Source organism: Ambystoma mexicanum, chromosome 11, assembly GCF_040938575.1.
Source record: "Ambystoma mexicanum isolate Mex_15411 chromosome 11, UKY_AmexF1_1, whole genome shotgun sequence".
Classification (NCBI taxonomy): domain Eukaryota; kingdom Metazoa; phylum Chordata; class Amphibia; order Caudata; family Ambystomatidae; genus Ambystoma; species Ambystoma mexicanum.
In genome coordinates, this window is record NC_090934.1 from 396,970,210 (window position 1) to 396,986,337 (window position 16,128).

At 44.7% G+C, this 16,128-nt stretch overlaps 1 protein-coding gene across 2 annotated transcripts in view; it reads right to left on the minus strand.

The window, feature by feature from the left end:
• Positions 1-219: 219 nt before the first annotated feature.
• Positions 220-16,128, minus strand: part of NR1H3 (nuclear receptor subfamily 1 group H member 3) — a 608,088-nt gene continuing 592,179 nt past the window's right edge. For both annotated transcript variants that reach the window (XM_069623157.1, XM_069623158.1), the window contains one exon: positions 220-774. In XM_069623157.1, coding sequence (XP_069479258.1) covers positions 628-774 — 147 coding nt within the window. In that variant the 3' untranslated portion in view covers positions 220-627. The remainder of the gene's footprint in view (positions 775-16,128) is intronic.

The window sequence follows — 16,128 nt, forward strand, 5'->3', positions numbered from 1 at the left end:
TTTCAGGGTAAACGCCACATATGTAAAAACTCATGACATTCAATGCACCTTGTGTGCCTTACCTGAAAACATGAAGCTGATTTATTACTTGAAGACTGGACTTGGATACCTGCTTGGTTTCGATGATAGGCCAATATATTTAGGGTGTACAGGACGGGATGCAATACAGGGGCTGCCCTGCAAGGTGGCCAAAAACATGACAAAGGAGACAACTCAATATCAAGGAGAGAGATTTTAACATAAAAAGTGTAAGAGGCAGAGGAAACCTGAGAATCTACAGGCCCATACAAAATATGTAAAGTGTGAAGCTATGGCAGAACAGAGGTCCTGAAGTGCACAAAATGCAGGGATGCGGAATAGTGGTTTAGGTGCTGGTTTTCAACCAGAGTTGAAATCACTATTTCAAACTGGGATATTATGTGAGTTACTGTTTCTCTGTGCCATGGTTAAGTGCCTAGAAGCCGATTGGTGCATTAATTTGCCATCCATGCTTTGCCGTTGCACGTGTCCCTTGTTGGGGCAGGAAGAGTACAGGCAGGTCATGGGAAAATCTCTTCAGCAGGTTAGTGCACAGTAGCCCCCTGGAGCAGATCCCGGGGGTCATCATAGTTCTGAGGACCATAAGCATCATTCCTGAACATCCCAGATCTCCGACAGCAGCGGTGGCAACTTCTTGTCCTGCAGTCGAAGGGCAAAGACCTGCTCTGAATGGACATTGCTCAGTGTTCGTAGACTGACCAGCTTCATCAGCATCCGCGGAAACATCAAGGGGTCCTGCAAAGAAGAGTAGGAGCTTGTTACAGAGATAACCAGAAATATGTGACAACACGGGATAGACGGTGTTGGGTGTAGCCTACACTAGAACGTGACAACCCTAATACCTACAGGGGCAAGAGAGCACTGAACTCAATGGGAATCACACACAGTGGTGGCAAGCCATTCTCAATACTGCAGAGAGCACCACTCCACACACAACAGAAAGTTACTTATCTGTAATAATAGTTCTCCAGTGTTGGTATCCTCACCAGATTCATAAGTTTCCTATTTAAACGAAAAAACATTACACATTTCCAAACCCAAACAGGGATTATCACGGCCGAGGAGTCAGTAGATAACTCGGGAGACAAAACAATGGGTACAAACTAACAAGCCCAGGGTTCAGGTTGCACTATATAAGTGAATTATATTATGTGTGCATCTCGGAGTAGCGGCGTCTTTTTTAAACTCTTATCAATCCTCACCGGCATTGCGAGCAAGTGAGCGAGGAGGGCTCCTGCTCTTGCTGGGACCCGCTTCCTGGAGGAGGCGGCGACTGCGAGGACTGACACGTGACTGATCACGTGACCCAAACGCCGTATTTCAAGGAGAGACAGCCGCCCGAGCGGAGTAGTGTGCATCTCGGAGTAGCGGCGTCTTTTTTAAACTCTTATCAATCCTCACCGGCATTGCGAGCAAGTGAGCGAGGAGGGCTCCTGCTCTTGCTGGGACCCGCTTCCTGGAGGAGGCGGCGACTGCGAGGACTGACACGTGACTGATCACGTGACCCAAACGCCGTATTTCAAGGAGAGACAGCCGCCCGAGCGGAGTAGTGTGCATCTCGGAGTAGCGGCGTCTTTTTTAAACTCTTATCAATCCTCACCGGCATTGCGAGCAAGTGAGCGAGGAGGGCTCCTGCTCTTGCTGGGACCCGCTTCCTGGAGGAGGCGGCGACTGCGAGGACTGACACGTGACTGATCACGTGACCCAAACGCCGTATTTCAAGGAGAGACAGCAACCCTTGCGGCGTTAAGCCCGACAGGGGTAAAGGGCACTGGCTGTTGTGCAGCTGTTAGGCACTGGTGGTGCACTGAGGGAGACTGCGGAGGTATTCCCCTCTTTGATCCCTCCAGGACTCTAAATCAAGCCAAAACAGCAAGTGCGGATTCAAACACCACGGTGCACGTACAGGTAACCAGCCTATACTATTTTTATATGATTATTGGAAAATTTGCCTTCATAAAACGGGTGAGTGAGGAAGGAGAAGGTGACTGATTAGAACTAGGCATTGCCTTAGTGCCAAAAGGCCAAGGCACTTTGGGAAAGCTAAAAGCCCTAAACTTTCCCTAACCTTCTTATTGCCTATACTATCACTGCAATCCGCTCGCTATTTTAGGCAAACCTCCCTGGAGTGTGGCAATAAACTGCCTTAGCCCAAGGTAGTGGTGCTGCTCAAAAAAGCGGCTTCTTATCTATCCCCTCCCTTGGTCTCGAACTGAGCTAGGAAAGGAGTTGTAACTAGATCCACCTTGGCTAAGAGAATGCCGGGCAAGGCAACAAATCGAAATAAAATGGCAAGGGGGAGGAAACCCTATGGCCTACGATCTAATAAAGGATCTACAGCGGACTTGAGTAAAACTCCTTTGGCGGAAAATGGAGATAGGAACGCTGCAGGAGACAAAGAGGCGGTCCCACTAAAGGGCCCCCTGGATGCATACTTTCACAGTAAACCACAGGAGGAAAGTCATGCGATTGGCCCAAAAAAAGGAAATACGCCTCATATAGAGGGAGAAGGTAGTTACCTACCACTGGATCTTGATAATGACTCCCTACTACAGTTGTGCTATGCCCTTCAGGAGCGAGTGGGTACACAAGAGGGGAAACAAATGGAGGAAAAAGCCGGAGGGTCCCCTGCCCTTAGAGATTTTATACCTGACACCCCGGAGCCAAGAGGAACTATGTTGCCGACTTTGGAGAACTTGGCTAAAACCCCATCGCTGGGGGATGAAGAACACCCCATCCTTGTATCCTCTGCCTCGCAAACAGACCCTCCTTTGTCTTCCCCCTCACCAACTATCACCCTTATACCCTCATCAATGGAGCCACGTTTATCGGCTAGTCCAAATATGGCCTTTGACTCTGGAAATTCTGTACATGACCTTGCTCCACCAGATTATAGCACTCACGAAACATCACAATCTCAGAACTCAACACTTAATTTCGCCATCAAAATATTGCTAAAACTCTGTGGTAGGATTCATGAAGATCAAAAAGCCCAGGGGAGAGTGGTCCTGGTTCTCTATAAACTGCTGAGAGACTCTATCAAACTACCAACCATCCCCTGCATTGACTTTCGGGAACTACCACCCACTGTTTTATCTCCAAAAGGTCAGGGAAAGACAATCCCAAGACCAGCACTAGACAAAGAAACCACGATGGAGGAGGAACATGGACCTCCTCTTACAGGGGAGCGGGTGGTGGAAAATAGAACACAGCCCTCTAGAAAACAGAGAAGACAGGCTAAGAAAGCTGAGGAAAAAACCCAAAATTCCCCCCCGCCCCGAAACTCTACCCCGCGGCCTCCAGTTAAAAATCTATCTAAAAAACAACGTAAACGGGTGGCCAGAAGGAAACGGAGATCGGCCCAAACAGTGGGCACACTAACCAGCTGGTTAATGGAGGAACAACTGGGACAATCTAACCAGCATTTGGAAGCCAAGACGCCAAATTGCTCTGAACTAGGAGAAGGGCTACAAAACCCTGTATCTATTCCCAGGCAGGCAACTGAGGCTGACGTACCGACCCCTCCCTTTCCCCAACACATTCCTACCAAAACTCCTTGTGTGGAGAACAGGGAGCCCTTGAGTAACGAAAAATTGGACATTAAAAAAGTTACTATAGCGCCCATTGAGGGCGAAAAAATGGGCACTCAATTAAACAGATCTGCACTCTTTGCTCTTCTCTCAAAAATTCCATCGCTGAGGATACTAAACAATAGCGATGTCAGCTTTGTTGAACCCTCACTTCAAAAGGGAGTAAAATTAACCACAATTCATTGCTGCTTACCAGAGACAGCTGCCATGATAAGGGCAAACTGGTCGTCTCTAGAATATCTGGGATACAAATTAGACGTACCCATACCTACTGTTCCGATGGAGGAAAAGTGTCTGAAATGCTCTTGCGCTTGTACCCCTGGTGCAGCTGGACCAACAACATCAAAGGCTGCGCAAAGACTCAGTGATGAACAAGGGTGGGAATGGCTACAACTAATGTTTGACCAGAAGAAAAGGGCATGAACCTTTACCATCATCAGTTGGAATACGAGGGGATTTAGACACTGGATAAATGAGGGAGCCTCCTGTAATATCCTCTTAGCTGCGGACATATTCCTACTGCAAGAAACTTGGGTAACTTTCGACTTGGCGTTTGATGGCTATATTATATTTCAATGTATGGCAGTAAGGGGAGACAGGGGTAGACCGAAAGGAGGTCTCCTAATTGGTGTTAAGACTACATACAATCCGAAATTGATTCACCAGGACAGCCCAGGAGGAAATTCCATGGCGATTGAAATAAACCCGCCGGGTGGTTGGGCAGGTTGTAATAAGGTCCTGATAATTAATATCTATAGAGCAGAACACAGAAGCCATAGGAGATAAATTGGATACTATATTGTCTGCTTGGTACACAGGGGATAATAAGCCAGCAGTGATACTTTGTGGAGATCTGAACGCAAAATGCCTCGACTTGGAAGGGTGTGGGAATTACCGCTATGTCCAGAATACATGTGATATGCCCCTAACGAAGAGTAATAACAAAGGAAGCCTCTGGTTGGACATTATTAGAGAATGGAACTTGACCATTCTAAATGGCCGTACTAGGGGAGATATACCTGGGAAAGACACCTGGTCTGCGGGGGAAAAGAGCTCTGTTCTGGATTATGTGGCCGTATCGGAGTGTATCCTCTCATATGTCATGCATTTAGACATTATGTTGAACGATTTTAGCGATCATGGATCCCTCACATTGGTCCTAGAGGGTGGAGGGGATAGTATAAAGGTGGATTCTTGTAAAGACTTGGCTTCTAACCTTGTGGGTAACAAGATTAGATGGACACACAGATATATTGAAAAAATGACCACTATCTCCTTCCCTAGTGATAAGACCATCAAGCAATTAATGTGGGGTAAGAGTCCTGAGGAAATTGAATTTTGGATTACCCACCTAACACACTCACTCTTTAAAGCTAACCCTACCCCGATGATAAGTTGGAAGAGTGGGGGTACTCGACCATTTGATGCTAATATCAGAGACCAGAAACGCCTTATGCGAAGAGCCTTAAGATCCTTAAGAACACACAAAACTTCTACCTCTGAGGTGGATATATTTACTTCAGAGACCTTAAAGATAAAACGTAACTATCACAACTGGCTAAAAAGGTACCGCCAGACTCAAAAAAGAAGTAAATGGCAAAAATTTGCTGAAGCTCTTTGCAGTAAAAATAGTCGCAAGATCTGGCAAATATTGGCAAAGGCGGGGGGAGAACAGAAATTGAAGGTCTTAAACCCCATTCAGGGAGAAAAATGGGTAGATTATATCTCACACAAATTCTTCAGAGAGAATACGATCAATTCACAAAGCACTATGGGGGCACTAACTTGGCCCCTCCCCCTGAGCTATAGCCATATAAAACAGGCTATACTGAATTTAAAATGATCCAATGCTCCCGGCCCAAATGGTCTGGCCAATGCGGTATTGAAGCAGGACCCACATAATTGGGCACAGATACTACTCACATTATATTCTAGGATCTGTAGATTTAGACAAATTCCTTCTTCTTGGAACAAATCTATATTAATACCTATATATAAAAAGGGGGAGTGCACCTTACCGGCCAATTATCGCCTACTTTCAATGCTGGATGTGAGCAGTAAAATCTTTAATACGCTGGTGCTTAAAGAGATTGAAAATTGGGTTTCTGAAAGACAGATTTTGCATTATGCCCAAACTGGCTTTAGACCCGGAGCAGGCACTACCCATAACATCAGGGTCCTAGACATGCTAATAAATAACACCATGAGCTGTAAGGATGCCACACTCTTCATTGCCTTTGTAGATTTTACAAGTGCTTTCGATCTGGTGGATCGGGATACCCTGTGGTTCAAGCTAAAAGATATGGAATGCCCACATTGGATCGTAGATATCCTGATAGCCTTACACAGTAATACCATTACAACGGTCCGCCTTAACGACCGGGGCGAGGTATCCAAAGAGATTTGTACCAACATAGGAGTAAAGCAGGGATGCGTAACGGCTCCTATGCTATATAATTTATATGTAGCAGATCTGCTGGTACATATGGCATTAAAATCAAACTGCCCTCCTAAATTGAAGGATACCCCACTTACGGGAATGCTATACGCAGATGATCTAATTTTATTTGACCGGACATTAACCGGTATTAAGTCTCTACTTAATGAATTACAGAAATATTCTGCTAAATTGGGCCTTGTTATAAACTTGGAAAAAACAAAAATAATGGCTATTGCAAGAAAAGGGCCAAGACGATCTGGCATTGATACTAATTTGGGAATTATTGCAGTGGTGAAGCAATACCCATATCTGGGGTTGGATTTTATGGCCCTATCAGACTATGAAGCCATTATCAGAAACAAAAAAAGACGAGCTAAATTGCTTACCCTCCAGGCATGTAGATTTGCTAAGGGGACTGCTGGCTTCAGTATGGCGGGTATCATGAAGTTGTATATGCAATGCTTTGTCCCTGCTGTACTATATGGCCTGGAGGCCTTAGCAATTCAAGACTTGATGTGGCTAAACATTCTAGAGGGACACTACTGGCGCTCTGTCTTTGGCCTGGGACCGTCTTGCTCAGTACAGTATCTTTGGAACTGGGTCTTGTCTCTTTGAGAGGGATGGCACTGCGCGCGAGAGGTTCCTTCTACTAAAAAGCCTTAGCCAACCCACATTGTAAATTGCTCAAACTGGCAGGGCAAAGCTTTGACCTGGAAAAACACCCTAGCGGTGGGTCTTATAAACAACTGAATGAATCACTATTTACGGAGATTGACTGGCCCTACGAAAAGCTAAAACATTTACCGTTTATACATCAGAAAAGAGCTTTCCAAGATAAATTGAATAAGTGGGACTGGTGCTTGAATGTGGAGTACTTAGCTACCTTAAAAGGGTATGAGGCAGTACTTCATGTCACCCATAGATATCTTAGACCCCAGGTGTATCTCCTGCTCACCCCGGCACCTGATGTTAGACGCTTCTTGCTACAATTAAGAACAAACCAGCTCCCGGTGCTTACTATAATTGGTCCAAGGCTAAAAATCCCCCGTGAATCTAGAACATGTAGAATATGTAAGAAAATAGGAGCACTAGAATCTGCTCGGCACGTACTAACACTTTGCCCAAAATTGGGTCCGTTATATATGAACTCATATGAAAAATGGGTCCATAACCATGAGGCAATAAAAGATGAGTCCTTTTGGTATGGATGTCTGAATCCAGCCACTTTAGGCCTTCAGCTAGCTCTCTTCAGGGTATGGAACCATGTGAAGCCTTTACTTCAGTGAAAATCTCAACACTTTAGTTTTTTAAAGTGATACTGAATGGTCTCTTCTATACACTACTGTATTGGACTGGGGAATTCCTAATAACTACAGGTGCTCACCCGGTAGAGTAACTCACCTATTTTAACTTATCAAAACCCCACTACGTGGTTGCCATGTGAGGTATTTGTATTTTCTTATATTTTTATATTTTTATATCTTATTTTATATGAGTGAGTTGACTTGTCTAGTCTTATTTATGCACTGTCTATGTTCTGTCTGTATTTTGAGATGTATATATGTCTTTGCTTTGGGATGTATATACTTACTTATGAGTTGTGTAAAATCCAATTTTTGGATTGTATCACAATAAAGTATAAATAAAAATATAAGTGAATTAGGGGATTTCAAAGAAATCAATTCCAGTTTGCTTCAGGATCGCAGTCCACCCCTCACTTCTCTTGGGTTCTGCCACTGGGTAATTAAATGGAAGTCACTCAGTCAATGGGGTTTTGGCCATGTCCCCAGTACTACTTCTTAGCTTGGTTGATGCTTTCCACGGTTAATGTCTTGGGGAGGATCTAGAGGTTTTAGGTGGACCCTTACACCTGCTAGATTCCAGGGCTTGCTTCAGATGTTGGCACACCCGGGGCCTTGTTTTTCCAGATCTCACTCGCCCAGAGGAGCTGTGGGTTTGGCCCTGTAACACTGACTATCGACTCTCACAATCATAGTCCGCACTGGGTGTGTCGAGTGCCTCCTCTGCAGGTTACCCATATTTTCTCTCTCACCCTCCTGAACTATTCTACTTCCTTGTCCCCCTTTGCCCTTAGTTTTCCCGCTCAAGTCACTGACTCCTCCTTTCTTGAGACCTCTGGTAACTTGGCTGTTTTTCCTTTCGTGATATGTCTTATTTCTTTTGCCTCTTCCTTCTTGTCCTTTTCACGCCATCCTCCTTACCCAGATCTACACCCCCTCTGCAAGTCTTTCTGCCCTTCCCCGCCTCCTCCACACTCCACTCCCCTCTCCAGGTCTCTGCGCTCTTCACCTTCCTCTACTCTACTCCTCTCTCCAGGTCTCTCTGCTCCTTTTCAATTTGCTTCCACTTGCTCCTCATCAAGTCTCTATTCTCCTCTACTTCCTTTCAGGTTCACCTTCATACCTCCTCTTCGCAGTTCTGCCTTCACTTCCCTCCGGATTGCTATCAATGCCTTTCCTACTCCTACTCCTTCCTAACGCCACTGTTTTGCACCAGCTTTGGCCGGGGCCGGCTTATACAGTAAGGCAGACAGGAGTTGGCAAACTGGACTGAGCTGTGATGCAGCGACTACTGAGCGCAGGGATGGGCTGTATGAATTTCAATGGTCTTTGCAAGGGGTTGCATGCCATTTCCTGGGACAGCTCTGTGGCGCAAAGTGACAAGAGGAGCATTCACCATCTTGCCTCTTACACTGCTCCAGTAACCGCTCTTGTTAGGTTTCCCCTTCTGAGGCTGCCAGTTGGTGGTTTTGGCACCGCTCCTGTTCCACAAGCTGTCTCCCTGGAAACTCGCAATCTATCAGAGGGAAGTGTATGGTGGTTCTTGTCAAATAAAACCTCTGTTAAGTAGCCATTGGTTGGAGATGTCAGAGACCCACTGCTGCTGTACTGGGTCATTTATTTTCTTCTTTATTGGAAACAGAAGGTTTTCGAAATATGAAAGGCTGATTCTCTCGCCAGTCCCTTTATCCCCACTCGTGTCTCTGATGTTCAATAGGAGGAGGTTGTGCTCCAGGAACCCATTCTGAAAAGGGCTACTATGACTCTTGCAGTCTATGAGGAGTAGTAGAGTTTTGGACTGGTAGGGAATTTCCACATGGGTTTCCTCGAAAAGATGGTGGGTGATTGGATAGAGGAGAAAGGTCAGTGTGAACACTACAGGTTAGAGATGGGCTACGAAAACTGAGGGCCCTCCCTTTTCCTCCTCTGGCCCTACATCCCATAATGCGGGGTGCACCCAACCCCCGTGGTCTCCCCAGTCTCATTCACTAACCCTAAACATGGGACCTAATTACAAGATGTATTCCAAGCCTCAAGGCTTAGTGAGATGGAGCTCCACTGTAGTAATTTTACTGAATATGTACATGCATGTTTGATAGAACCTTTATTTTAAGTGCTAATTATATGTTCAATCCCCACATCAGGAACTTTAGCAACTGGTGATGAGCCACCCTGTTATCAGCACAAGCATCATAGTCCAAGCACCATGTTTGCAAAACAAGTATGGATGGATTTCCAAGTCGCAGGCTTACAGGTCTCAGCCAGTGGAGCATCCACATAGATACTGCTGCTGCCAACTTACCTCTACTGGAACGAGCCATGTAGTAACCTAGGTTTGACTCATGAGCGTTAATAACAGTAAAACCAAGAGACCATCATGGAAAATGGGGTTTAAATACTGTTAGAATGATTTTTCTCTGACCCTGTTTTAAGTAAGGGGAAGAACCAGTCCACAGCTAGCTAATAAGGCTTCCCTTAAGTCCACCTAACTCTCCTTCTGCTGAATGTGATGGGAGCAACGTGGTATGGATCAGGGTTGCAAAAAGGTACACTAAATATTTCAGAACATTCAGTAAGGGAATTCCCACCTCACCCAATATAGTCATCAAAACATATTTTTATCAGTTTCCTGTGCAAAAAAAAGGATATGCAGTATTACAGGTGGGGAACTGTATACAGTGGACAGTTTAGTTTCTTACTTTGTGACTGCTAAGGAGTTTTTTGCAGCCCTCTGGTGAGGGGTATAAAGAGACCTAGGGTGTCCACCAAGTTAGTCCATAACTCACTCAATGGAAATGTAGCCGAGCAGTCTGGTTTTAGTCTTAGCAATGAAGTCGGCTAATACCAAGCTAGTTAGGCCCATACTGGACATACTGTTATTTACTATGGATTGCATAGGTTTAGAAGTACTATAGGTAGACCACACAAACCAACACAGAATGTATATAAAACGAACAGTAATGAATTGAAAGAATCCAAAATCCCTTTAGAACCTGGTGAGCAAGAGGGTCACCAACGTTGCACTACTAAACACTGTACAGTTTCTAAAAGGAGAGAGGAAAGATGGTTAAAACAGTTGGGAAGGCCATAATAGTCCCAAATCAAATAAGTAATTAAAGCAAGTACAATACTGTGTCAATGGAAGACCCAAGTTGCACTCAAAAGTTACTAGTATTACGGAGCAGCACACAAATACAAATTAGCTATCACAGGTAATTCATTGAGAGTAAAATGCAGCGACTAAAATATAATGAGTTTCCAGAAAACTCCAGAGCCCCCAGAGGGACCAGGCAAAAACGCCACTTGCTGTAACAAGCAAAAAGCAGTCACTTTGCCGGAGTTTTCAGAAAGACTCAAAACTGTCACTTTGCCGGAGTTTTGAGAAAGACCTCAACCCAATACATTCCACATGCTTATAGTTGAAAGTTATGAGAACAGTACTTACAGCGAGAAGCAGTGACCATCCAGCTGGGAAGTCTTAGAGAGACCCAAAAAAAAGAGTTCCAAAATGAGAGGCCTGGAGGAGGATGGCTGCAGTGTGTGACCCCCAATCACATGAATAATTCAACTGCAGTCTATGGAGACCCTGGAGAATAGGAGCAACAGCTGGTCGGTGTATAAGGATCCCGGGGCACCTACTCACAGAGCTGGATGCAGTAGAAACGCACCAGGAATGGCGGGTGCACAGGAAGGTTTTAGGTTCTCTATTGGCTTGTGCAGCCATTGCTTGAGATTTAGGGTTAAGAGAAGAAAGGTCCCCAGTGGTACCCAAGCCAGGTCCACGAGGCCTATGAGGAAGCAGTAACCCGTGTACAAAACCCATGTCGAGGAGGACACAGTAGCAAGAAAGCAGCAATGTAGCAGGCGAGGAGGACCCATCAAGTGACGCAGGCGGCTCTGGGGAGGACAAAGGGTGGTTATCCCAAAAGCTGCAGCACTACCTAGGAAGTACCACGACAAGCAGATATGGAGGATCCAGTAATTCAGTATAGATCAAAACAGCAGAATAGCCAGCAAGACGTTTCTTCCAGTAAGGGAGAGGCAGGAGACGTCGACATCAGGACAGGGCCCGTAAGTAGAGCATGTCCAGCAGCATAAGGAGTCGTTAATCTTGCCAGCAGAGCTTACATGTGACTTCTAAACATATCTGAGGAATGCAAAGCATTTCCCAGTGATGAACACATGCAGTCCACGAACCCACAGGCACAAAGCATAAAAGGTTTGGCGGCCAGCCAATCAGGGTCCACACAGACAAAGAATATCCAGGAAACAAAATAGGGGACGGGGGACAGGAATTCCCACAAAAATTCTTTGCACCCAAATGGTTACCATACAGGTGCATTTGGCGACTAATACTGTAAAAATAACTACAACCGTAATACAGCTAAACAAAGCTAAAACCTTAGATGGTCTTGTGCGGTCCCTGTCAGCAGACAGTGTTGTGATGGCCATGTCTGGGCCTAGAAATACCATTCGCTGAGACAGAATCATAGATGACTTCTTGTAATTGTGTGAGCAGCCCAGCAATGCTAGACAGACTTCTATGGCCCTTTGTGTTGCTCTGTTTTTTTTTTTAATTGGATATGAAGGGGCTCAAGTTGATGGAGGGACGGACTTTTGACCCTTCCAGCGATATTTTGTTGTCATAGGATTTAAAATTGTTGTATATCAATATCCCTCAATGGATTATAATCTCTTTGTGCCGGCTCATTACAGAGGGGCTAAGGACACAAGTATGATATTCAGGTCCAATCATGGACAGCCACTGCCCAAACATTCTGCCCAGTAAAAGAAACTCTGTGGGTCGGATGTGAGCTGGGACCAGACAGTACACAAAACACACACCGGATGTTGCCAGCCGGTAACCCTGTGCTGCACTCTAGATGGGATATAATACCCAAATCCTTCGTGACCTGGTGAGATCAGGGGCCTCTTCAAGAGAGACAGCTATCCCAACTGATCAATGCAATAAATATTTCCAATTATGTAAATTTCAATCGTAACCCTCCTTATATTAATCTGGTAGTGCACATCCGTGCATAAATGAACCTGGCATCCTGATTTAGCACAGTCAGGAACCACAAGACGGAAAAGACAGGTCGAACAGGTAAGCAGAATGTTCTTTTATAGCACACCGATAGACGTCAGTGTGAAGGGCAAAAAATAATTCAAAATAAACATACATCAATACATTTGAAAACAGTGTCATATCTGAGCTGATAGATTGCTCAAATAAACCAAAGAATTTAATTCCTATTCAAGATATCAACGGAAAAGTATATAATCCAATAGATAGATATGTGTATTTGCACATGAGCAGTGAAATTCCTTCTGCTCAATCAGTCATCCTAAACACTCCTATAAAATCATGAGTGCCAACGCGTTTCGGATTTCAATGATTCCATCTTCAGGGCAGGACGTGTTAAGTTTCATGATATGTTTTGGCCAATTCCTTAATGTGTCTCCTAAAAAGATGAAAATAAGCTAATTAGGTCTACGTAGTTCACTAGTGAAGCAAAAGCTTGGGTTCCTGTGAATGAACACTAACCTTATATTTGGAGCAATAGAAGACACTGGCTTCTACCTGCATTGTAAACACAAAATTAACATTACTCAACAACCATCCACATAGACTTGCCTTTCAAGAGCATATGGCAATAGAATATTGGATATGCTGGTATCCCTACTGACCCGGTCAGAAGACAAGCTCCTACCCCGGGTATTGGTGTGGTACAGGACGGTTACTCCCAAAGTTAAGAACTAAAAAGTGAAAGAAATCATGGGCACTATGGTGAGCCTTGGAAATCACTTGCAATATCTACACATAAATTGAATAAGGTATTTAGGCTGTCCATACTCCATAGCACCGTTCGATTATGTAAATAAGTCAAAGCGCACATATTACGTGCGTTAAAGGAGAATCTATGGCTTATCTCGCAATATCTATACATAAATTGAATAAGGTATTTAGACTGTCCATACTCCATATGTTTTGAAATGAAAATCTGTGCATGACTTGAGTAAGTCACAACAATGAGCATTGGTCCACTAGAATGTAAACTTGCCAGGCACCGAGATATTGACATACCGTGGATGAATTTGCTTTCTCTGTATATACTGTTTATTGTATTGATTAGAGAGACTGAGCTTTCATATTTACTGAGTCAGTAGAAATACAGGAGAGAAGTATTAACTGTCTAGGACTCCAACCAACAATGCCACACTTTGACTGGCAGTGACGTGGTAATTCCTTCTCAATCTGCCCCTTGTCCAACCTCAGTGGGCCTCTTATCATTGGCGAGAGGTGGGGCACCACGCAGTCCTGGACTGCGGTGGTGCCCTGCCTCCCGCATTTGTATTTCAATCTACAACTCCTATAGTCCTCTTGTCACGTATAATGGGTGACGGATAGTGGATACTCCCATTGTCAGGAGCGAGATTTATTTTTTGAAACCCTTGGGATCACCTCTTTTAGCGGATTCCCCACACTGGCATACAATCCTTTGAACAGTATTCTGTACACTCTGGCCAGCCGGCTGGGGAGATTTCCCCCCACGTAAACAATAGCCGCATACATATCATGTATGCCATGGCCGCGTCGCGCCCATGGCAACCACAGACACAACTAAAATGAAGTAACAAGTATGATTTGGGCATCGATTATATCTCAGCACACAATGGCTCCCCAATTTCATGGGGCTGAACGATAATGTGGCTTCCACATTATCAACATGGAACACCTGATGATACGAGTGTGCTATCTCCAGCACAGTCCAACACCAAGATGGCGACCATTGTCGCGGCGCACGTGTGCGCCGCTCCCATGGAAACCATTAACAGCGCAGAATCGAGCAGCGCGTCTAGTTGACGGGCGGCTCAACGCCAGTACACATCAAGAACTTGTGAGGTATGTGTTTCCAAGGGGATACGGCAGAGGCGCCTGCTCAAGCTTTACCCAGCTGCACCTGAAGCTGAACTAACCTACAACCAAAATATATAAGAAAGAGCCTGGCACTCATTTACTCTGCATAAAATGTGACTGTGTTTGTTGTGCCTCCCACCCCACAGTCCTTCTGGGACCAAACAGTCCCAGCCCCCACACCCATCCAAACAGAGACCACCACTTTCCACACACAAACAAAGGTTCCCCCCCTGAGAAAGGGCTTGCCATAGATGGCAATTCCGGAACTGAAAGGGCAGGAAGAAGGCCAAAGAACAATATGGCCAAAGGACAAAAAAAATCTTGTAGCATGGACATCTTATGGTGCTATCCTACGTTAGTAGCTATTTGCAGTAAATGCAAAGGTACACGAGTAAAAAGTATAAAAATATAAAAAACAGTTGAAAAATATCAACTGCCACCAGCCCATACTAGGCACATTGGAAATGTAACCAAAAAGCCAATAAAGAAAAAGTTGTAAGGATACCAAGTATCCTAACCACACTTTACTTTAGGGTGATGTGTGCAATTTCAACAATACAAGAAATTCGCCATTATGAGTGTGCCGCTCCGAGAATAATGTCGGTAATACTGAATCCGCCATTTTCCCAAATAGGCACACTACAAGGATGCCAGTAGGAACAGTGAACTACCGGCAGGCCTGACCTACCAAGAGTTCAGGCCCCTACCAGCAAAGAATTGCCCCCATCACCAGCACCATTACTACCGGCATTCCATGAAATGGGAACTTACCCCCGTTGTCGGCACCCATAATATCCCAGTAACACCGGGATATCGGGCACCGGTAATCGAAAGGCAAGTTTCCGAGTAACGGCAAACTCGTTATGAGGGCCTCAGTCTCAGTACTGATAGTCTTATGGAATGATCATTTCCCCATAAGAATGAGTCAAACGACAGGGTAAATAAAGCAAAAGGCTTTGATTATTTTATTTTTTTAAATTGGGCCAAGAGTCAAAACAAAGCAAAAAGCAAGCATGTCCCATAGAAGTTTATGAGAGTAAAGCAGCGAAAATAAAAAAGCTTTCCTAACAACCCTTCACACACTTTCTCTGTCCGTATTTCCCTCTCTCTCTCTCTCTCCTTCTCTCCCCACCCTCCTCGTGTTATTGCTCTCCACCCTCTGGTTCCCTCCTGATCTTATCCGCTTGCCTCCTGATCTTATCCTCTTGCCTCCTGATCTTATCCTCTTGTCTCACCTCAGAATCTGTTCCCAACGCTGTTTCTGAAAATCCATCTTAACAATTGGTGCTCAGCCGTGAGGATAAGGTGATTGGTACCAGTAAAGTCTCACTGGAGTGACCGTATAGTGCTCGTTAAGCAGAACTCTTACCTTTAAAAAGCTTAGGCTTGTAAGGTAATATTGCTGCTACTGAAACATTCTCCATTCACAAAGTAGATTTTCTTATGAAAATGTATTGTGAAAAACGTTTACCTACTTATGGTACTAAAAATTAGTAGGCGCAGAGAATCCTAGAACACCGGATATTTAGGAAAAGTGCTTTGCCCATGTCTACTTATTTTGATGCTAGCTCCAAACCCAGTGATTGTGGGCTTGTCAATGTTACTAATGAAAATAGTGCAAGTGATACTTCTCTCTAATGCAACTAGTACAACTGTCAATACTGAGAAAAGAAAAACGTAGGATCAAAGAATTAGTTTTGCAGTACAAATTGGCTACGATTGGAGTACGAGAAAGTAGAGAAAGAGAAGGACAGGGTTTTTCAGCTAGAGCTTGCATTACGGACTGGGAGTTGAAACTCCTTCTGAGGGCCTGGGAGTGGCTCTGTGTCCTCCTCC